At 40.4% G+C, this 23787-nt stretch overlaps 1 protein-coding gene across 1 annotated transcript in view; it reads right to left on the bottom strand.

Annotated features, from left to right (window-relative positions):
• Positions 1–359: 359 nt before the first annotated feature.
• The window catches only part of pde11a (phosphodiesterase 11a), a 70998-nt gene continuing 47570 nt past the window's right edge, over positions 360–23787 (bottom strand). The window contains exons 14-20 of the mRNA XM_061724457.1: positions 22346–22436; positions 12982–13082; positions 12760–12837; positions 12619–12682; positions 12252–12326; positions 9707–9790; positions 360–3149 (exon numbers count right to left, since the gene is read on the bottom strand). Coding sequence (XP_061580441.1) covers positions 2916–3149; positions 9707–9790; positions 12252–12326; positions 12619–12682; positions 12760–12837; positions 12982–13082; positions 22346–22436 — 727 coding nt within the window. The 3' untranslated portion in view covers positions 360–2915. The remainder of the gene's footprint in view (positions 3150–9706; positions 9791–12251; positions 12327–12618; positions 12683–12759; positions 12838–12981; positions 13083–22345; positions 22437–23787) is intronic.

Raw genomic sequence — 23787 nt, 5'->3', positions numbered from 1 at the left:
CCGCGGCTCTTTAGCGCCGCTCTAGTGGCTCCCTGGAGCTTTTTCAAAAATGTTTGACCTTTTATTTCCTTTTTTTTTCTTTTTTTTCTCTTCTTTTTTCTTTTTTTCTTCTTTTTTTCTTGTTTTTTCTTGTTTTTTTCTTTTTTTTCATTTTTTTTCTTCCTTTTTCCTTTCCTTTTTAGTCTTGACATTTTCGACTTTTTTCCTCAACATTTCGACTTTTTTCACGAAATTCTGACTATTTCCTCAACATTTCGACTTTGTTCTCAACATTTCAACTTATTTCTTGACATTTCGTCTTTTTTCTCGACATTTCGACTTTTTTCTTGAAGTGCATAATGAAAAATAAAATCTTTCCCCTGCTTTCCTTCATTCTAAGGCTGATACAAGACTTTTCATTTTTTGCGGCTCCAGACATATTTGTTTTTTTTGTGTTTTTGGTCCAATATGGCTCTTTCAACATTTTGGGTTGCCGACCCCTGCACTAGACTGACTATCTCTCAGGTGGCCTGGGAACGCCCTTGGGTGCCACCAGGTGAGATCTGGGCCTCCCTGCTGAGGCTACTGCCCCCCACGACCCGACCTCACATACACATTAGAAGGTGAATGGATGAAGTCATGACTTTCCGGACTAAATTCTCAGTCTCTCCCACCATTGTATCGAAGTCTTCTTTCTTCTACACTTCTTCTTTACAGAAGATAACTGATGCAACACTAGAGTTGCCTCTGTCCATTGCCGTTTGCAGGCATTCATCAATACGCACCTCCCTCAAACTCCTGCTGCAGGATTTCATCTGCTTTGAGTCATTGCAACACATTCATCCTTGCTTTTGCTGCATGTCAGATTCAGATTTGTCGTGTGCTTTGGCTCCTGTGTTCCTGTTCCACAACCGTACTTCAGCCAAGCTTTGGTTGAGCAACGGATGACATCCAAATCCTTTTCTTACACTGAACATGTGAACTTGGCTGTGCAGAATCTTAGATGGAGCTCTTGAGTTTGTTGCCACTTTTTAGACAATTTCATGGTCTGAACTTGGTTTGAACTTGTTTGGAGGTTCGCAGAAGGTCAAACTCCAGATACAGCAGCTTCTCTAAGATTATGGCTGATATCTTCCCTCCTTGGCATTCTGCTTTACAGAGATGGTTACAATAACTTATGGTCAATAGATCGAGTACATTTTATTACCTTCACCTGTCTGCTTTCTTTATCTTAGTGTACTTTCCATTGATAAATAATGACACAGTGTTACGTGTTCATTCACGTAAGGTTGCAATGGTGCTTTTTAAAAGACTCGGTGAGGACCAGGTGAACTTTTAATTTAGCAAATTTGCAAAATTTGGAAAAAACTTTTTTTTTCTTCTTCTTCACTGTTCATCAGGATATTCATATATTTTTGGAAACCACTTAAGTAATTGTGAGCCAGAAGAGCTTATTCCCACTTCTGTTTCCATACTGAGACTCCGTCAGGGAGGGTTCTGAACGGCTGCCTTTAACCAAAAACCAGGTCTTCTTTCCTGATGTAAGTTATCATTTTGATACCTAAACTTGATGAGACATCAATTGAAATGACAAATTTCTTGCAGGTTCTCAGAAAGAAGTCAACTCTTGCTGCTTGGGATGAAACAAAGTGAAAAAAAACACAACTGTGTTTCAACAACTTCTAGCTCTCCAGAGAGATTAACTGCCTTTTATTCCTCTCCACACACTAAAATATCCTGATTGAAACTATTTGATGAGTGATGAAGCATGCATTTGCGCATTTTGTCTGGAGATTTGAGGAGAAACATTAAAACAACGTATTTATTATGTATTGGTGTTTTGAAGAGACGTTAAAAAAAAGTAATGTTTTGCAGCGGCGACTGGCTTGGATTCTCTTTTTGTTTAATTAGACGGGTTCTTTTGTAACATCCAAACAGAACTGGGTGAAATAATGTACACTGTAATCCTAATATGAAACGAAGCTGACTGTTTACACGCCGTGGCCTTTTATTTACCAAATAATCACTTTCCATCATCGGCGAAGAAGTGAACAAATGTTTGTGAACTTAGTTTAGCTGTCAGGCGTAAATCAGTCGAGCTGAGTTCTTGTCCTGCAGGATTTTAACATAATACCAGAACAACTTCCTCAAGGCACATTGTGTGTGAGAGTGTGAGAGAGACCAGTGAAAGCCTGCCTTTATAAAACTGGGCAAAATATATTCTCGTATGTAAATGATGTTAATTTTTGTGGGTAACAAGGGGTCAAGAGATAACTGCAGTCATTGGTTTATAAATTATGGCAGAAAAACAGCATGGATCAACATAGATTTCCATACTATCAACAACCCCCGTGACGAGACCATGCATTTTTCATTAGGATCTTTAAACAAGGCACAGGAAGGGAGGGAGTGAAGAATTCAATTTGCATTGCAAGCACTGTCACAGGTCCTGCCGTCTACTGCACCCCGTCATTATTCCGGAACCCCACGGCCACACAATATTCCCATCCAATGTATACAGTTTTTTTTCTTTTTAAAACAGCACTTGTAAACTGAAAAGCGTATTTACAGATGTACAAAAACGTCTCTGTTACCCTCGGACGACGAGAAGACACCGCCGAGAGCAAAAACAACTCCATCTCTGTCTGGGTTTGGTTGAGTTTACTTCCTGACGTGGTGTCATCAGCTCATTTTGAGCTTCTCCAAAAAAAAAAAAAAAGGCTTGCCAAACATATATCTATCATCCGTCAGCAAGAGGAATCTGAAGGGAGCAGGGAAACCTCTACGATAGCGCCACACTCAAGTCTAAAGCTCATCCCAAGTTGCAAAAGCGAAGAGGAGCAGAGCCCAAGAACCTCTGCATGCACTGCGCGGCCTCTGCTGCAGACTTCCTGTCAGGAGACAAAAGATGTAGGACACCGGCTCGCCGGCGGGAACTAACTAGCTGCTTTGGACGGCGTGCCGTCGGCTTTGGCGCCGCAGCAGGGTGAGCCGCCGGTCATGGCCCCGGTGCAGCCGCCGGTCGCCGTGCCGTCGACGCTGCATGGACTCGCCGGTGCAGAGGAGCTCGGCCCACACTGTCTCTGCTTGTTCAGCTCTCCCCATCTTTCCCTGTTTGCCTCGATCATGTCGAGCATCGGCTGAAGTTTAGGAGTCAACTTCACCAGAGTCTGGAGAGAGAGAGAGAGAAAAACAAAGAAAAACACGTTTTCAAATCTTTCATAAGATCTGTCACACAGCATCACAGTGAAAATATTCATGCAAGTTTGCCTAATTCTGAGACTCGGTAGTAACGTCACCATACGAGACTAGAACATTCATCAAACGTACGACACTGTAAATGCAAAACAAATGAAACAATATAAAAGGACTGTCTCTCTACAACAACGGGAACAAACGGCCGCTTGATAGCTGCCGTCCACGAAGCGGCTGCTATTTAAAGATTAGAATAACGCACGACTGAGATTAGTTGCTCGTGTCATTTTCCGATGATGAGGCGTAGCTGGAAGTTTGGGCCAACTTCCATTTGATGAATGAACGACCAGACAAGCGGGTTGCTGCTCCTCTAACGTGTTCTGCCGGATCTCCGGAGAAGCCTTTGTAATTAGTCACTGTTTAATTAACCCCTGTTTCGCATGCAAATGTGAAACGGCACGGTAAGCGCAATGAAGAGTGAAGATAGATGTATTTGTTTTAACACCCCTGGAAGTGCGTGTGCATGAAAGGGAAATCAAACCTTTTGTAACACAAACAATCACAGCTGCACATTAGCTGAGCTTGAAATCAGGCTCACAAACTTGAGATGCATTTATATTCAGAGGGAGCGTTTCAAAACCATACGAACAATTGAGCAATACTGGAGGGGGCCGAGTTCAAACACCATGTTCGTCCTACTCTTTCAGTCACAATCAAAGGAGAAAGGAGACTAGATTAATATCCGGCCAGAACCACACAACCATTTGTCTCAGCTTCATGGGACCAAAAATGCATTTGGGATGAAGATTCCCAGCATGTTTGTCTGTTATCTATTCCTGTCGGTGTTGTAATTACTGGCACAAGTTGGACTGTTTTTTTCTGTTTAAGAGCTTTGTTGATGGTGGAGACTGAACTGCACCACGAGTGACAGCACATGTACACTTGATATCATCAGCCAGTTGGGTTTTATCCGGATCAATACGAGTAAATGTCCCTCTGACGTCACTGTGAACTGTTTTTATTCTCTAAACTGGTGGTCAAAACATAATCTGGCAACCCTAACCCTAAAAAAGTCATGTGTCATTCAAGATGGCAAAAAAACATTATCAGATGTGTTTTATGTCTTTTTCAAAGTACAGCTGTGAATGGTTTAGGATGTGGCTCAACCACAACGTTGTTCGGGGCCATTCTGGTAAGATTCCACCCCTCATAACAAATCAGTGGGTATGAGAATACAGGGATTCTCAATATACTATATTATAGTTAAACTGCAGTTGTGAAGCGGTTCACCTGTGGTGGTGATCAACATTACAGCTCAACATTTCAATTTAAGAATAGCATCATATGGCACGATTGATAAGCAACCGTTTCTTCATGAAATGAAACAACGAGGCATAAATCAGGAGCTGTTTATAACAAACACTCGAATCAGACACTGCAGTCGGAGTATAAGTTACTTCTAGAGCACAAATAATAATAAATCAGCTGTTTATTCTGTCCATTACATTGCTTTTTTTAAACGTGTGTGTAACTGTCTGTGAGACAGAGTTAAGTGTTTAGAGTTAATTTGATAACATTTTACATGTTATAAAAACACAAATTTATCTTAAGTTCATGAAGCGTTTTAAGGTTTAAGGATATTTTATTTTGAAAGGGTGTGGTCACTTCCCCTGGTCTGTCGGGAGGGTCAACTGAGGGATTGTGGGTCAAAAGTAAAGCGCGGGACCACAGACAATGGAGGCAGGATGGCATGACACGGGATAAAGAATTGCACTGTGTTCAAGAGGCGCAAACGGTAATTGTGTCTAACATCAAATGTATCTTATTTAGTTTGTGATTGTGTACAAAATGCTTGGAAAAGACTGGACACTTCAAGTATTTATTTGTATAAGTTGGGTCAGCATTTAATTACAATGGACTCATGGACTTTCTGCTTCTGTTTGTAGTTTTCACGGTGTTCTATGATTTTGACGACGGAGGAGAAGGAGAATAAAAGAGAGAAAATCAAGACATCAGTTTGAATCGTGGCCTTTGTTGAACCGGTGTAGCTACAGTGTGTAAACACTTTAGAAAAGCAGTACAAAGTTGGACAAATTAGAAATATTTTACATTGTTATTTGTTTATCGGCAAAAATGAATTCCAGCTCATCCAATATTAAATATCTGCGCGCAATCCTTCCAAGATTATCAGTCTATTTACAACATTCAGTCGTGAGGCGAAACTATGAATGTCTGATGGTAACTATTTTATTTTTTGGGACAATTGCAAAGAAAATTTCTGAGGACCTACAAAAAAAAAAAAAAAGAAAATCAAACTCACTTCATTGTGCAGAAATTGAAAGAGCTTTTGTCTACATCAAGAAAAGTCACTAATAAAGATCCCATGAGTTGGGGCAGAGCAGATCTGCGAGACACGAAGGACGCCAAAGAAAGCAGCTGAAGGTCCGACTCTCTCAGACCGGCTTTTGTTAAAGTTCCCCACCCTTGCCTATAAGATGTTTTTGTACTAACAGGACATGAGCAAAAACAGCCATCGACACTGCAGCTGTGGATGTTTGCAGTGGTTCAGCAGAGCCGCAGCACCGTCTCAAGAAGGCCCGCTCGGATATGCAGTATGTTGCAGATAATTTCAGGAACAAAGACGGTTTTCCGAGCGTTCATAACTGCTGGAGTTGGTCTTTACCGCTCAAGAGTTCATCATGAGGAGAAAACTTTACAACAAATGTGTGCAAAGCAGGGCTGCGAAGGGAAAGTGGCTTGTTTATTAAAGAAGCAAAGAGTTGAGGGGGGATGAGGGGGGATGGCATCCCCCCTGAAATAAAAACAGTCAAAATCATCCCCCCTGTAAAACTGCCATCCCCCCTTTCCATCCCTTATGTCATTTCATCAATGAATGTGGTATCACTGCTATTTCAACATTTAAAGTCATCACCAGAAAAATAACACCAGAAAAATAACTTACCGGTATTTGACAATTTTCACCTGTTTTAAGTTAATTTTCACTTGAAATAAGTAAGAAAATCTGCCAGTGGGACAAGATTTATCTTCTCATTACAAGAAAAAAATCTTGTCCAGATTTTTCTACTTATTTCAAGTGAAAATCTACTTGAAACAGGTGGAAATTGTTGTTTTTTCCAGTGATGAGTCTTGTTTTAAGTGTAATGAGATTTTTTTTACTAAAATGAGACATTTTAACTAGAAATAAGACAAATATTCTTGTTAAGATTTTGAGTTTTTGCAGTGATCCATTTTACTTATCCTGTGAAGGACAGAGTCATATTGATAAGTTCAGAAAACTGTTTTTTATTGTTGTTTTTTGATGCATTTGATGTAAGCCCAGTGGATATTTAAAGCTTACAGAAGGCTGCATTTAACTGCTGTTATGTCATTCCTGCAGTATTTCTGCAGGTGTTTTGGTCAGTGCTATTATTTGTAATATATCATATTATTTGTAATCAGCACAAATTATCTGTCCCCATAAAAATCCACCATCCCCCCTGATTTTTTTTTTACAACTCGAGTACTGATTGTATCTATCTGAAAGTGTGGATGGCTCATCAACCATTTAAGGAACAAGGAAACAACAACTAAAAGTGAAAACTGTCCAGTATCCAAAATGTCACTGGGAACCAAAACCAGACCCTGAAATCAAAGCTTCCCATACTTTTACTACTTTTAGTCTCATTTGTTTAGTCACATGTGGTGATCCTCATCTGCTTTCAGGAGTTGTGATGTCACAGGTGACGACGTGTTTATGGGGAGACGTAGAAAAGCTTTTATGGGCAGACAATCTTCTAAGTGCTACTGTAAACCTCCAGGTTGACGTTTAAATCTTTGAATCTACTGCTTTTCCCATCGTTATAGTGCGACCTGAAATCTGCAGAGTTAAAAGAAGCTGTGATTTATTTTGTTTGATTGTTTTTGGTCCAAGAAAATAACGTTTGCATCCTCTGCGGCGGACATTGATTAGCGCAGCATCAACCAGTCCACTTGAGGTGGACTCGGAGGAGGAAGAGTGATACGGTGGGGTATGAAGATGGAAAGTTACATAATAGTGGGGGATTACTATTCCACAAAGTAGTGAGCCACCGCCGGGATGAGGAGATCAGCGAGATCAAGAACGCGATCTCTTCCGCCCACGGAGACAAAAACCCTGCCGCCTCTGAACTTCCTCTGTTCCTCCATCGCGAGTTTAATTGGCAGCAGCGTGGTTGTGAGCTCCGTGTCTGCATCCTCCAAGTATCAGGCTTTTACATGTCACACACACACACACACACACACACACACACACACACACACACACACACACACACACACACACACACACACACACACACACACACACACACACACACACACACACACACACACACAGAGCTCTGATGCTTTTATATCTACACCACAGAGACAGTAACAATAGGGTACCAGAGCCTGGGAAGATTAGACAGCTCCGACTTCTGTCACTGATTAGGGCTGGGCGATATGGACCGAAAGTCATATCTCGATATTTTCTAGCGGAATGGCGATACTCGATATATATCGATATTTTTTCTGTGCCATAATTGGGGTTTCCCCCAAAGCATTATAGCATACTGTCAGTTTTAATACAAAGCCTCGTGCCAAATGTCACACAGGTACCTTTATTAACAGAGGTCTGCACAATATCAAAATGTATAAAACAAATGAAATAAAAATAAACTGCCTGCATATATAGAATAAAAATGCTTATTGAATAAAATAAAACAAATATCCCTTTCCTGCATAACAATTAAATTAAAATACACTGTGCAATTAATACAATGTAGACAGTAACAGGCAGACTTTTCCACTGAGGTTGACAGTTGTGCAAATAACAAAACATTTGTGCAAATCCCAAATAAAACATTCAAGTCAATTAGTCACAAAATAAGCTATATCAAAATCATCAAAAAAAAAAATATATATTTTTTTAAATCGATATAAACGATATTGTCTCGTACCATATCGCGCTTGAAAATATATCGATATATATTAAAATCTCGATATATCGCCCAGCCCTATCACTGATCACGGTATAATGCTGCTCGTTTCTGCTCTTAAAGGGATTGTGACATGGAAAACACATTTTTCTTGATTTTTTGTGTTTTGTTGGGTGTCTTGACATCAATTACACCCAAAAAACAACGAACTTTTAACATTCAGTGTATTGTGTGCTTTCTGGGATTTTCCGCATAACTGTGCAAAAACGGCGCATGTGGTTCGGTGGCGGATCGTTACGTAACGATCCGCTAAATCACCGCCCCAGCGCACCATAAAGGCTGATTTATGGTTCCGCGTTACACCGACGCAGAGCCTACGGCGTAGGGTTACGCTGCGACGCGCACCATACGCTGAACCCTACGGCGTAGGCTCTGCGTCGATTTAACGCGGAACCATAAATGAGGCTTAACACGGAGCTGTTTAGAGCGTCTTTTGTTCTAATCACCGGAGGAAAACTGCTAAGAAGACCCGCGGCCACTGACTGGACTTAAGATAAGGGGACAGTGCTGCTTGCATGCCTTTAATTTTATGATTGTTTGCTGTGGTTCTCCCTGCTGCTCTTCCGTGCATGCTTCGCCTGTCGCTCCGACGCCGCTGTGAGCGTATGGTTGGGCTGGAGGAGGTTTGGAGGAGGAGCGGAGCAATGATTGACAGGAAAGGGGGGAAAGGAAGCATTTTTCACGGCGCAAAAAAACACTGTAATAAAAAGCCAAGAAAAGAGTACTAAGAGTGAAGTTTTTCTTGTTACACTCTTTTAGACACATTTGAGGGATGTTGGCCAAGACTTTTAATAGTGTTAAAAGCATGTTAAAAATGATGTCACAATACCTTTAATAACTAGCATTGTACTGCTGTTTCGTTTAACAGTGAAGAAAGCAAAGGAAACTTCCTCCCTCTCCTGCAAGAACAACTTGACTCCTTTCACAGCTCCTCTTCTCTCTGGTTTTAATGAATTAAAGTCCAACTTGCTTTGCATCTTAACCCTCCTCCCTCCGGTAAGTCGGTCTTCTTCCTCCCACACAGCTTGCTGGCAGAGAGGAGGGGTGAGTGAGTCTCAGCTGATGTCATTCACAAACACATGAACGATGCACGATGCTGCACCAACAAGGGCACATATATCTCCTTTAGTTCCCTCGTAACTTGGACAGGGTGGATAATTCAGTCAAATCTGCCCCGATTGTTTTTGTGTTTTCATGGAAAAGACTGTTGGTCGAAGTCTCAGTGAGGGGATGCAAGCACAGCCTACGTCACCAGCTCTGTTCACATGCTTCTCTGAGCCTCTCTCACAGCACGCTGTTCTCACAAGAGCAGGATGCAACAACCTTGAAGTTGGTCCAGAACTTTCAATGAAAACAACCTTTTCAGAGAAGGAAAGGCAGCAGTTATTTGAGCAGTCATTCACCGGCGCTGGCGTCAGCGAGGGACAATAAGTTAGGAAGGACGGCATCCACTGATGTCAGAGGCGGACGTGTGACAGGCATGACAAGCTGGAGAGCGGTTGTTCGAGTGTTACCTCATAGAGCGGCGCGCAGATCCCATCAATCCACTCCAGCTGGAGCCCTGGCAGCTCGTCCTTCCTGTTGCGGTCGAAGATGGCCTGAAACCCAAAGAGGATGGCGTTGTTTGCAACTACTTTTTGAGGTTTTCTTTTGCAAGCTTATAGAGACATAGAATTAGAATTAAAACAATGTCCAAACATTAACCAGTTCACAAATAAACAAATATAAAAACATGATTTTCACGAGGTACAAAGAGGAAGGGGTTTAGCGGCTTTTAGGGGCCTGCAGATAACACTATTGGGTGAATGGGTAGATTTGTTTATATTTATGTACAGAAATGGGCAGCTAATTATATGTGTATGTATGCATGTCAGTGTGTGACTTTTCCCCCAGTTTGTGTTTCTGTTTTGCCCCGCCTGTCTTCCATCTGCCCTGATTGTTCACACCTGTGTCTCGTTACTCCCTTGTGTATATCTGGTCTTGTCTTCCCTTGCTCCTTGTGGTTCCGTACTGTTTGCTCCCTCCATGTGTCCTGTCAGGTTCTTGGTTTTTACGCTCGTGTTTTTTGCTAATCCTGCTCTGCAGCGTTTTTGGTTCTTGTTTTTCTTAATAAACCCAGTTTTTTTTGCAACTCCTGGCTCCTGCTCTCCTGCATTTGGGTCCTCATCTTACCACTCCGTGACAAGTATAGTGTAAATAAGTATATTTATATGGGCATGTGTGTACTAGGGATGGGCGGTATGGACTAAAAAATGTATCACGATAATTTCTGGCATTTATCCCGATAACGATAAAAATGACGATTAAAAAATACCAATTCAACTCCACCTTTTTAAATATAAATCTATCTCGCTCTCAGATCTGCCATGTTTGTTACACAAAAACGTCATCAACGGGAATTTTTCTTTCTTTCTTTCTTTCTTTCTTTCTTTCTTTCTTTCTTTCTTTCTTTCTTTCTTTCTTTCTTTCTTTCTTTCTTTCTTTCTTTCTTTCTTTCTTTCTTTCTTTCTTTCTTTCTTTCTTTCTTTCTTTCTTTCTTTCTTTCTTTCTTTCTTTCTTTCTTTCTTTCTTTCTTTCTTTCTTTCTTTCTTTCCTCCTGCTCTCTCCTTCCTTCCTTCCAAAAATCGGCTTTACACAAAAACGTCATCAACGGGAATTTATCGTTTTTACCGGGAGATGACAAATTCTTACCGGAATTTTTTTGACGGTATATCGTGAACGGTAAAATATCGCCCATCCCTAGTGTGTACATATATATATATATATATATATATATATATATATATATATATATATATATATATATATATATATATATATATATATAAATATTCAACTATGTGTATGCATGTATAGGTGTGTGTGAGTATAATTACAGTATATAATAATACTGTTATTTAGCAGTGTGAGTACAGTGTGTGAGTATTTATAAATACGGGTTAAATGATTAGTGAATGGGGGTAGGATTAAATAAGTTTACACTTCTTCCTACTCCTTTTTTGCACATGTAAATTAAGATATCAAGTGTTAAAGGATGAAATTCTTTGTTTTGTTTTCTTAAACTTCTCTTGAAGTATTGTTTTTTACATGTACAAAAATAAAATAAATCAAATCAGAGTTTATTTCACACGCATTTTTCTACTCTTAATGTCTTTTTTAAACACAGAGAAGAGGGGGTTTCATTTTCTTCCATTTAGATGTGTGCATGAAGACTTTCACAAGGAGAATTAGTGGTAGCCTGGGTCAAGCACTTCGGGCCCCTGAGCAAGGCCCTTAACCCTTACTGCTCCCCGGGCGCTGTACAAAAAAACCAGCAGCCCTAGTTTGACTAGAGATGGGTTAAATGCAGAGGAAGAATTTCCCCATTGTGGTATTACTAAAGGAAAAATGTATTTATTTATTTAACTTTCTCTCGTTCTCCTGCCGCCTGGACTTGAGAGGCTCCGCCGAGGCTGTGCTTCAGAGATAGTTACCGGGCTACGACCCAGAAGTTAATATTTCATTTCCACCGCCCACACGCAGAGTGCTAAAGGTTTGACACAGGCAGCAGACCCGAGGCTACTGAATTACTTATTTCAGTGGGGAAGCAATGTGGCCTGGCTTGATTACTCCACAGTCATTAATTGCACACACACATGCACAGAAAATGCTGGATTTCTTCCTTTCAAGGATTATCTCAACCTCAAAAACGCCTCAATTAAACTATAAAATAATTCTGAATGAGGGTAAACAACATCTAAACCAACACACCACACCAGGAAAACAGTCTTTGTGTTTGCAGATGAATGAATAGAAAAGTCATATTTGACTCTGAATGACTTATTTTATTTTTTCTGCTCGCCTCTTGGCTCAGCAGCGAGGCAGCGGAGCGCTGAAGCTGACCACACACTTTTGCTCCAACTACGAGCCACAGGGCCCTCATGTTTCCTACGCAGTCAGTATGTTTTGGCACTGCGGAGAAAATATATCTCTGCTTCGGCATCATCAGCTCTTCGAGGGCACAGAGGTGAGAGAAAACTGCAAAAAGTGCAAAAGCGGAGCGGGTTTTGATTTACTCACAGAGGGCGTGAGCTTCAGCTCCAGTCTCTCCCTGTCGCCCTGCTCGAAGAACTCGCTCGTCACCAACTCTGCAACCTGGGAAGGGTAGGAGAGGTTTGCGGAGAGCTGGAACTTATAGTCACGTATATTATCCTATTAACTAGCCTACTTATCTTTTTTTTCTCACCCCCTTCTGTGATAAGTGTTGATAAAAAAATGGCTGGTGATTACATTATTCAAAGAAAAGTGGAAAATCCTCACAATTTACAAGGCGTAGTGAGGAAAAGTAGGTCTTGAAAATGACTTCAAAACATGTGATTATCAAAATCATGAATGGTTTGGAGATGCATTTGCACATTACTAACAGTGTTCACAGTGCATGTGTCACCTTGCGTGATATATCCCAGGGCTTTGTGACAGCACCAAGATCACACGCTGTCATCATCATGGACCTGAGGAGGAGACGGGTTTATTTTAAGCCTTAAAAAAACGTGAGGTGATTTCAAAATCCACTTTTAGGGGCCATTACCTGCACATGTCTCTGTGAGCCTTCACGTTCCAGTTGTATTCTCCTTTGCTGACCAGCTCAAAAAATGTGTTTCTATTTCTGAATGGAGGGAAGAAAATGTTTTAAACGCGTGTATTACACCACAAGGGGGCGGTGTCACCTAAAACAACCCTTTGATGAGCAGCATGCAGAGATGGAGCTGTGTCTGGGGTTCAGTTTGAATGTTTAATGAGCAGAACTTACTCAAAGTAAAGCGTGAGGTCTGTGGCCAGTATTGACTGTTTCAGCAGCTGCATCAGGTCGCTGTACTCTGTGGACGACAGGTTAGAGAAGATGTTGTGACCCTGTGGAGATATAAACACGCCACACGTTAAAGAGCACATATGACAGTTTTTAAAAACATGAAAAGTGTCACAATGTTGGAAAGGAGTCTCTTCACAAACTGATTTAGAAATTCAATTTCTCTTCACAAAAACCAGATGGAGCGGAATGTAACAGGCAAAATGCTCTTCTGTAGTTATTAATATATCTGGTCAAAATAAGTGTTCGTGTAAACCGATCTGAGATACTGGAAATGTATTTGATTACACGTTTTAGTATAAATTTCAGTGTTTTGCATAATAGAGATCCATTTTGAAAGGAAACCTAAAAAATAAGTGGTCATTTCTTCTCCTGTTTTATCTTTGAGTTCGTCTGATCAAACAACTCTAAGCAGGACTGCGTAACAGTGAGTCCATGGGCTTGAATTACCTTTATAACTGAGGAGTAGCACATCTGCATTGAGGTTAAACTGAGCCGCTTTAGTCAAAGGATTATCCGTCGTTTACTCGGTGACTTCAGGCATAACATTGGAGCCAGTATTTGTTGACAGGCTCACAGCACAAACGTATGGAGGACCAAAACTGACATCATTCAAAATAAAGAGAAATATAGAAATATATATAGAAATATCCACCCATCCATCCATTATCTATACCCGCTTTGTCCTTTTCAGGGTCTGGAGCCTATCCCAGCTCATTTCAGGTGAGAGGCAGGGGTTACACCCTGGACAGGTCAGCAGTCCATCACAGGGCCTATATAGAAATATATTTTATTTTTCCTTTTCCTTATACATGCATTTTCATCAAGAAATGTATATACTTGAAGGATCCTGCTTCTTCCCATTTATTGACCTATGTCAGTGATTGACATTTCCCCCAGTTTGTGTTTCTGTTCTGCCCCGCCTGTCTTCCATCTGCCCTGATTGGTTTTTGCTCAAGTGTTTTTTGATAATCCTGCTCTGCAGCGTTTTTGATTCTTGCCCTTTTTGTTAAATAAAATCCTGTTTTTTTTTTAACTCCTGCCTCTCGCTCTCCTGCATCTGGGTCCTCAACTACATCAGCCTGACAGAACGGACCGACCATTATGGACCCAGCGGGAGAAAGTTTTGCCTTCTGGGATTACGTGTACCGGGAGGCAGAACTCTCTATTCCTGGTTGGTGGCACCCGGAGGAGGAGGAGGAGGAATCTCCCTTCTGGGGAACACGCCTGGCTTGGGGTGGGCCCAGGAGCATTCAGGCTCAGGAATGTGTTTTTGGTTCTTGCCCTTTTTGTTAAATAACCCCCCCCCCCAAAAAAAAAAACAGAGTTTTATTTAACAAAAAGGGTAAGAACCAAAAAATGCACATGGAGGAAGGAAACAGTACGGACCGACAAGGAGCAAGGGAGCAAGAACAGAAACACAAACTGGGGGAAATGTCAATCACTGACAACCAATAGTAGAGGAGCTGATCAAGAAGGGCGCCCTTCCTCATTTGCATAATGAGGCATAAATGCATATATATATATATATATATATATATATATATATATATATATATATATATATATATATATATATATATATATATATATATATTTCTGCTTTTATTTTTAATTATGTCAACTTTGGTCCTCCGTACAAACATCCTGGTGACCTAATGTCCAAATCACGCCTCAGCTGGAACAATATCAGGGTTATGAAAAGAATCTCTCACTGTTGACCTTCGAGTTTAATGCGTCCCAACTGAGTGTAAAAATAAAAATGCTCACAAAGATTCAAACCAGAGAAAATAATACCTTTATTAAAGGAGAAACGTCAACATTTCAACACATTCGAGTCCGTTTCCAGGTCTTGGGGCATTTATGGAGCATTTATGGAGCTAAAACTGAGGTGAGTCGGCTAAATTTCCCTGTGTCTTTTTAACAACATGTATCCCTCCAGGTTGCTTTGGTTTGAGCTTCCCAGTTTTGGACACAGCGGCTGCAGAAACATCTGCTTTCTCCAGGGTTGGAGAAACCTGGAGTTAATATCTTGAGATCAAAGTGCCAACAAAATACTTTAGAAAAAGCTGGACAGCAACATCTTTGTCAAGAAATGAAATCCACACATGCTGTTGTGTCCTGAGTGGAACTATTTTCTTCCTGCTGAAAACAAACCGGAACGATGAATAGCTCTCCAGAGGAAAATCTATATTTAATTCTCCCTTTAAGTACTGCAACCGTGACTCTGAATCCTCCACTGGCACCTCAGCATCATGTTTTCATGTTTGATCCCTTTAAAACTCTCCAACATGAGTGTGACAGTGTTACAGGACTGCCGAGCTGAATCTCAACATCACACATGTGGCTGTGATGATTTCTATTTTTGGAGCAGCAGTGAATGAGTGAGCAAAACTGTAATTTTCTGCTTTTTCTACTTCGACGCACCAAAAACTCTCGCAGGAATCATTACAATGAAATTAATTGGATGTGTGCAGGGAGCAGCTTCCCTGCAGGTCTTAATAAGTAAGCATCATCATTCAAGCGGGCGTTTACCATCATTCTATAAGGCAAGCCAGAAGGGCCAAAAAGCGGGCATGAAATGAACGCCCCGCTGAACAAAACGGCATAAAAAATGCCGTTTTGAGAACAAAACCTGATGTAAAAAGAGGCGTTTTATACGAGTGGCGTAAAAAGCAGCGTTTTCCAAGGCTTTTGTTGAACGCGCGTAAAACACAACGTTAAAACCGGCGTTTTGTACAACTATGAGGCGCATAAAAAACGCTATTTTTGTTCAAACTTAAGATCCCTCCTCCTCCAGAATAAACAGATCCATGTTAAACTGCTGACGCATTTAATGGTTAGTTGTGACGATGGATGAAAGAGAAAAAAAAAATCTCTGCATAGAGACCCAAGCAGACAGACTGACAAACGAACAGAGCAGCTATCATCGCAAAGGAGATCTGCGATGAATTGATGTGGTTTGCTCTGATTCCTTTCTCATTGTCTCCTAACAGTTCACTTTTAATGGCTGGAAAAATCAAAGGGGAGGGATCTTAAGTTTTTTTTTTATAGTCATAGTTGTACAAATTGCCGGTTTTATCGTTGTGTTTCACGCGAGTTCAATGAACGCTACTTTTTGCAGGGTTTAAGGACCGCTGGAAACGGCGCTTTTTATGCCACTCGTATAAAACGCTGCTTTTTTACCGCGGGTTTTGTGCTCATAACGGCGTTATTTACGCAGTTTTGTTCATTTAATGCCCGCTTTCTGGCCCTTCTGGCTTTCCATAATTCAACACTGGCCCGCTCCTCTGAAGGAGGGATGGTCTGGGAAACAGCCGAGCTCTTCAAAGCTTGATAACCAGTTGAAAACCCCCCGAATCAAGCCACGAAAACTGTGCCAACATCCCTGTGACGCCTTTCATCGGCTTGTGGGTTCCCATAAAATATTGAAATACGTAACGGTGGAAACCCAAAAGAGCATCTCTCATCCTGTCACAACTGGAGCAGATGGAGGAGGGAGACGAGAAGAAGAAGAAAGGGGGAGATGCAAAGAAAGTGAGTGATGTTTAAAAGTTTACACTTTTGTTAATGGCTCGTGCCCCGTGAGCTGGTTTTTTTTTCCTTTCTTCTGTTCATTTGTATGCTGATTGACTCAGGATGACGTCACTTCATCCCCGCTATCAACAGATACCAATATGATACTGCGAGCAAACATTTGTCAGCTCGCGGTGCTGTCAGCATCATGATAATGAAGCCTCGTCTCAGCTGCTCCCCTCAAAACGCCTCCAATTACGATTTCACAAAACCCAGTCACCTGGTAAAACGTCTCTCTCCCGACCAATTACCACCAAATCTATCATCTCCGTAATTACATTGATTTGAGAGCAGCGCCAGCTATTTGTTTACGCGCTCACATGTAACACACACTGAAGTCACAGAGCAATTGCCAATATTTTTCAGGGTTTTTTTTTTTTTTTTTTTTTTTAGCTTGGGGGGCTTTAAACATGTATTATTTATTATTCATTTACAGTCAAGTCCATTTGAACTGAAGCAAAATAAGAACTCAAAAGTCTAATAATTAGTTATTTGTTTTCTTTTATGTTGTGTGTAAATGTTTGATATACTATAGTATTTATCTATATACTTTTTAGCACTGACTGATGGCTCTTTTAATTTCGTTGCTGTGTAACGATGACAATAAAGATCTAATCTAATCTAATCTAATCTAATCTAATCTAATCTAATCTAATCTAATCTATTCTAATCTAATCTTATCTAATTAACAAGGCCAGTTCATTCAGTTTAGTAAAAGAAGTGTTATAGTGGCAAACTGTGAGAAATGACGCTCAGGAAAGGTGGTACAGAGGCACGAGGATGGCTGCCAACTTTGTGAAGAGGGTCACATCATTTGGTATTTAAAGGGGTCGGTGAGAAACGACCCGTCGTCAGGACGTCTTACCAAAGAACAAGAGCGTGGGTACTGAAAGTGAAAGGGGAGAAAAAGTGCCAGCAGGTTTTGTGACAAATAGTTTGTCGGGCAGAGGTCGGTTAGTCTGGCTGTATTACGACTTTTACCCCGTTTCCACCAAACCGGTTCCAGGGCTGGTTCTGGTTCACAGCTCATTCAACTTGCGAACCAGCTGAGAACCGGTGCGAACGTCGCTGCGTTCGCATTGGCGCGAAAATTGAAGCAACAAATACATATCTGCTCTAATACGGACTTGATCTGCGTAGCACCTCCGTGGACCATATCGCTATGAGACAGGTTCTCTCCTCCACAAACCACCGCTGTATGGAGCTAGAACAGTCTCATAATTCGCAAATGCACACACCGTTTCACAAATGCACAGGACAAGTTTCACAAATGCACATAACAATTCACACATGCGTAGGACAAGATATACAAATGTATTTTTGATGCACACACAAATATAACCTGATTTACAAACGTTTTTTTTGTCTGTGAGCTGCGCTGGATTTGCGTGTGACTTTTGAGACTCTCCTGATGTGACTCGATCCACAAATACATTTTTTTAACACAGAAGGATCTGCAAACAATCAGATATCTTCCTTTGTTTCAGCCAAAAAAACGTTTGTAAATCAGGTTATATTTGTGTGTGCATCAAAAATACATTTGTATATCTTGTCCTACGCACGTGTGAATTGTTCTGTGCATTTGTGAAACTTGTCGTGTGCATTTGTGAAATGGTGTGTGCATTTGCGAATTATGAGACTATGAGTTCTAGCTCCATACTGCTGCTTTGCTGCATCCAGATTAATTCATCGCTTATTTGAAAATGTCACCGTCACAAAGTCTTGCTATTGCCATTGGTCTTAATAACCCTGCCGCCTCTGCTTACGTAAGCGGTTCTTTCCTCTAGCCCAGCAAAGGGTTGGTGCTACCTAGGAACTTGTTCTTCTGGCCCGGAGTCAGATCTTTGTCAGTGGAAACATAAAGCCTGGTTCCAAATTCTGGCCTAGAAGCAGCCCTGGAACCAGTTTGATGGAAAAGGGGTATGAGAAGACGGTCACATCGTTCGGTACGTACTGTAGAGGGGGCAGTGAGAAACGACCCGTTGTCAGGACGTCTTACCAAAGACCAATAAGAGCCTTGGTACAAAAAAGGGAAAGGCCAAGTGAGAAGGAATCTAAACGTGCTGCTGGAGGGAGAGAAAAAGTGCCCCCGGGTTTTGTGACAAATGGTTTGACGGGCAGAGGTCGGCTAGTCTGGCTGTATTACGACTTAGTCACTCCACTTGGGGCTCCTGCCACGTGTTGTCTTGCTCAGCGGCCTGCAGGAGCCTCCATCTGCTGAAGCCGATCCCGTTTCCTTCCTGTAGCAGCGATAACACCACCAACGCCGCCAGCAACAGTGTAACGGAGGCCAGCACTGCTGTGTGTGTGTGTCCCACAAGAGCAACTATACTTTCATTTATGGTACTTTATTCAGAGCCAACTGAATAAAGCTACCAGAGACATTAGAAGAACTTGTTGCTGGCCGTGGACCAAAAAGCAAAGGAAAGGGATCATATTTAGATTGCAGAGGGCCGTAATGCTTTTTTGAAAGCACACATCAGGGATGGCGGGATCGTTGTGAGGTGGAGGCAAAATAAAGAGAGCATCTCCAGTGTGTATTTATAGTGATCGCTGTGTGGCTATATTTTGCATAGTTTCTTGATTATAACATTTCATTTCTACACTCATGATGGACGAAAAGCTGCAGTCATTTTAATTCTCCAATATATTTTTGAAAAAGGCAAAATAAAAAAAGTAATTGGTTTGAATAATTTTGGTTTTTATGATGCAAATTTACACGATTAATTTGTGAGATTTCTCACAACAAGTTTAGGAGTCATATTTAAACAGGTTTAGACACTTTAATGTACTAAAAGCACCTTATTTTTGTAATACTACATATTACAGTAGCATCTCTTGTTATTATCTGTCGGAAACACTTATTGGAGGGGAACAAAGGGGAAATAAATTAACTTTTACACTATATACACCATATATTACCATACTTTTACACAAACATAGCATAGAAGGCTATTTCAGTTGCTAGTATGGTTGGCTGTCTGTACAGTCATGCAAGTTCAATGCTATTAAAGCACTTTAAACTTGAAATCAAAGCATTTTGTTTTTTTCGCATAAAATATATATATTTCTATCTATGCAGTTTAGAAGTTTTGGGGATGTCCCTTTTTTTGGCGTCTGCGCTGCTGAAATCGGGGCGTCCCTTATTTCTATTTCTGAAAGGTGGCAACCCTACTCAAGCCGGAGGTGACTGCAGTAGAACGTTCTCTGGAGGTGGCAGGCTGAGCAGCAGGGAGTCCAGGTGGAGCTTTGCTAGTCGTCCTCTCTGCTCTGGCTGCCCTTGTTTGGGATGTGGTTTTGGTAGCGATGCTTGAAATGACGAGGTACGTCATCCTAAAGCTGGCGTGTCTCAGACCTGCTCATTCCACCCTTTTGTAACATGGCTCCATGTAGTACGACGGTAAAAGAGGGCTCAATGGCATTTTTAGAAATTCTATGGGTGACATCGCAGGTGTTTTCAAGTTCTTCTTATACAGTCGTGATAAGAGGTGGACAAATTCTCAAAAATGCTGAGGAAAGGAGCTGCAACACTGCATTTGTTGTGTCCTTTTTGGGGCGTTGGGAAAAAAGCAATGCCATGAGGCCACAAATTTTATACCTATTTTATAATTGATCATTTCTTATTACTTACTACACAATTCTAATCATTAAAATTAATAGAGGTGAATATAAGGACATAAGGGTATGTTAAAGCACCCTAACAACTAAGTATTTCAGTTTGTGGATTTTACTTTCTTATTTTACAATTAAACAAACAAACCTAGACGACAAAGTTGTATTTTATATCCTGTTACATTTCTATGTGATGTTTCCTCCTTCAAACAACAACATACAAATGTATTTGTTGAGGTACCTGATGCTCTTTTTCACCAAATATTATCTGAACATCTGCATTTTCACAACTGTGACTGACATCATTACAATTTTTTGCACCATCTTATTTATTTATTTACTTTGCTTATGTGACTTTTTGAAGAGTATCAGACTAACCATTGGGCAAAGATTTTGTTCATATCAAAGCCTGGACCACTAGATGATTTAAGTTACCACCATTGTCTTCTATGGATTAGAGATAATTACTGTGGTGTGTAATGTTTTATAACCCTGCATATCTTTTATACTGAGAGAAAGGATACAGTACCACAAAGGTAAAATCATAGCATGAGCTCTATAAACACAAAGTTACCATCAGCAGTATAACTGTATAACTGTCTTTATACCGTAGTCGTTGTGAACAGAGTCAGGCCAGCAGTTTACCGCTGCTATTGCGCTTGGTTATCCGTCAGTTGGTTGAGACTTAAACATGCTTTGAAAACACAGACTCCAGCCTGCGATCGGTCTCCTTCTCACTGCTCCTCCTGCAACATTAATGTACCTCAGACACGCTGTCACGTCATAGCAGGGAAACCAAAGCTCCAGAGGTAATTCTCTGTAGTATGCATGCTCCTTCAATAACACGTATTAGTGGAATAGTTAAGGCAGGGTTACCCAAGTTATTTTCCTCTCTGCTGTTTCTGTATGATACTAAAACTTCCTGCAGCAAAACAGGTCCACATCATGTGGATTGTTCAGACTGTAGGATGTAAAAAGACTGAGGATGAAATGCATACTTTATTTCCCAGTGTCTAATACAGTATGTACTTAGAAAAAACGAATGCAGTCGAATGCAACAGTTTAGCAATAAATGCCATAAACCTTAGTCTTTTGTAGGGCTGGGGATCGATTCAAATGTCAAGAATCGATTCGATTCCGATTCTTAAGATTCAGAATCGATTATCAAGATTTGATTAGATTCGATCCGATTCGATTCCGATATTGATTCGGGTTAGTTTTATTAAAACTGTTTTTTGAGCTCTTGCATGAATTATATGACTGTAGTCCTGCAAAATATTACTACTAGTATTATATTGAGATTAAACAGCAAGTATTGGCAGCTAATGATGCTGTAAGGACCAATCAGCTCCCAGAATGCTGATAGAACTGCAAACAGAAACATCATGTGGGTCAGAATTACCAAACAGATCCAGGGAGGAAACAGAGACGGATGAAATCGGTTTTATTTTTTCCCACATTCCGTTTTTATTTGTTCCATTTTCGGTCTATTTTGGTTTTTAATTTTTGAGCATTTGGTTTTAATAATTTTTTGCAAATGTAACCCCAAGACAGTATATAAAGTAATGAAATATAGACAATTTATGCAATTATAACCTAACACTTTAATGTTTTCATACCTTTAAACATATTTAAAGGCAAAAACATGGCACCAGTTATTCTCGTGTCCAACAAAACATTCCTTTTTTAGGGATAAACAAAAAAATAACCAAAAGTTGTAATGTAATGATGAAAAAAAAAAAAAAAAAACCCAAAAATAAAAAAAATAATCAATCTTTAGACATATGAATCGATTTTTAGGAATTAATATGAGAATCGATTTAGAATTGGGAAATCGATTTTTTTCAACACAGGCCTAGTCTTTTGTTGTTCTCTGTTGGGTTTTTTTTTGCTGAAGAGATTTTGATTCAATTGTTGTGTCATTTTAGACTGTAGGCTGCAGTTTCAAGAATCCAAGAGGGACGGGGATTAAAGCACTGGTTGCAAATTGCGTTTCTAATCACATAACACAGAATGTGCCGCTCAACAACAACAACAACAGCAACAACAACATGCAGTGGTTGCATGAGCAGGAGCCGAATGGGAACTGCATTGCAGCAGATATGAGAACGTAGCGCACCTCGCTCTGCAGGATCATAACAGCATGGTTGAAGTGGTGGTGCTCCAGCGTAGCAGAGGTCCCATAAAGCAGCGCGAGCGCTGAACCCGTCCTGCCACACACACACACACATATGTGCACATTCGGATCAATAAAAAAAAGAAGAAAGGGGGGCAGTAAAGATTCAACACAGGGTTTGAAATAAAGGCTGCTCTAGAAGTTGTTTTCAGTCCCTCAACAATTCACTCTGTGCTCTATTTCAAACTAATGGCTCAATAATAAAAGAAACCTAAGATGAACCTGAAATTGAAGTGTCAATCACCGACTATGGTCATGTTCTAATGTTCTGAAGTCTTCGTGTGACGTGACGATGATGCATGAAAGATGTGACCCCTGCCAGGGTTTTACGTTTCGGAGTATGCCAGAGTTGTTTTCAAACTGAAAACAACACAAGGACCAGAAGGTGGAAGTGTGGACTTTTGGCTGAAGATGGTTTCTGACTGTGTTCACGCATCCTGACTGTTTTTTTTTGTTTTGTTTTTGTTTATATGGAACAGTTGAAGCAGTATTAAGGCCTTACTCCATGCAGGTTGGTGTAGACGCCAAGCAAACAGGCCAAAACAGTTAAGAGGCGAAGATTCCTGGGCAAGTCATGGTCCGGAGAGACATACCACATCTGCTGCATAAGCCACATTTATGTGTTCTAGTCTTCACCAAGTTTTGTATTACAAAAGACCCAAGTTATTATTTACACTTGAGTCTGTTAAATTATTTCTAACCTCCACAAAATACAGAATATGGTTAAGACCAATTATACACTAATTATACACAAAGTATAACCGGTACAGCATAGACCAGGGGTGGGCAACCCAAAATGTTGAAAGAGCCATATTGGACCAAAAACACAAAAAACAAATATGTCTGGAGCCGCAAAAAATGAAAAGTCTTGTATAAGCCTTAGAATGAAGGCAACACATGCTGCTATATTAGTTATAACTGGGGGAAGATTTTTTTTGTCATTATGCACTTCGAGAAAAAAGTCGAAATTTCAAGAAAAAACTCGAAATGTCGTAATTAATGTTGAAGTATAATCTTGAGAAAAAAGTTGAAATGTAAAGATTAATGTTGAAGTACAATCTCGAGAAAAAGTCGAAATGTCGAGAAAATAGTGGAAATGTTGAGAAAAAAGTCGAAATGTCGAGAAAAGTCAAAATTTCGAGAAAAAAGTCAAAATTTCGAGATTAAAAAGGAAAGGAAAAAGGATGAAAAAAAGATAAAAAAAAGAAAAAAAAGAAGAAAAAAAGAAGAAGAAAAAAGAGAAAAAAAGAAAAGAAGAAAAAAAGGAAGAAAAAAAAGAAAAAAAAGAAGAAAAAAAGGAAGAAAAAAAAGGTCAAACATTTTTGAAAAAGCTCCAGGGAGCCACTAGGGCGGCGCTAAAGAGCCGCATACGGCTCTAGAGCCGC

Source organism: Cololabis saira, chromosome 6 (assembly GCF_033807715.1).
Source record: "Cololabis saira isolate AMF1-May2022 chromosome 6, fColSai1.1, whole genome shotgun sequence".
Taxonomy (NCBI): domain Eukaryota; kingdom Metazoa; phylum Chordata; class Actinopteri; order Beloniformes; family Belonidae; genus Cololabis; species Cololabis saira.
This window is presented reverse-complemented; position numbering and strand designations above follow the sequence as displayed.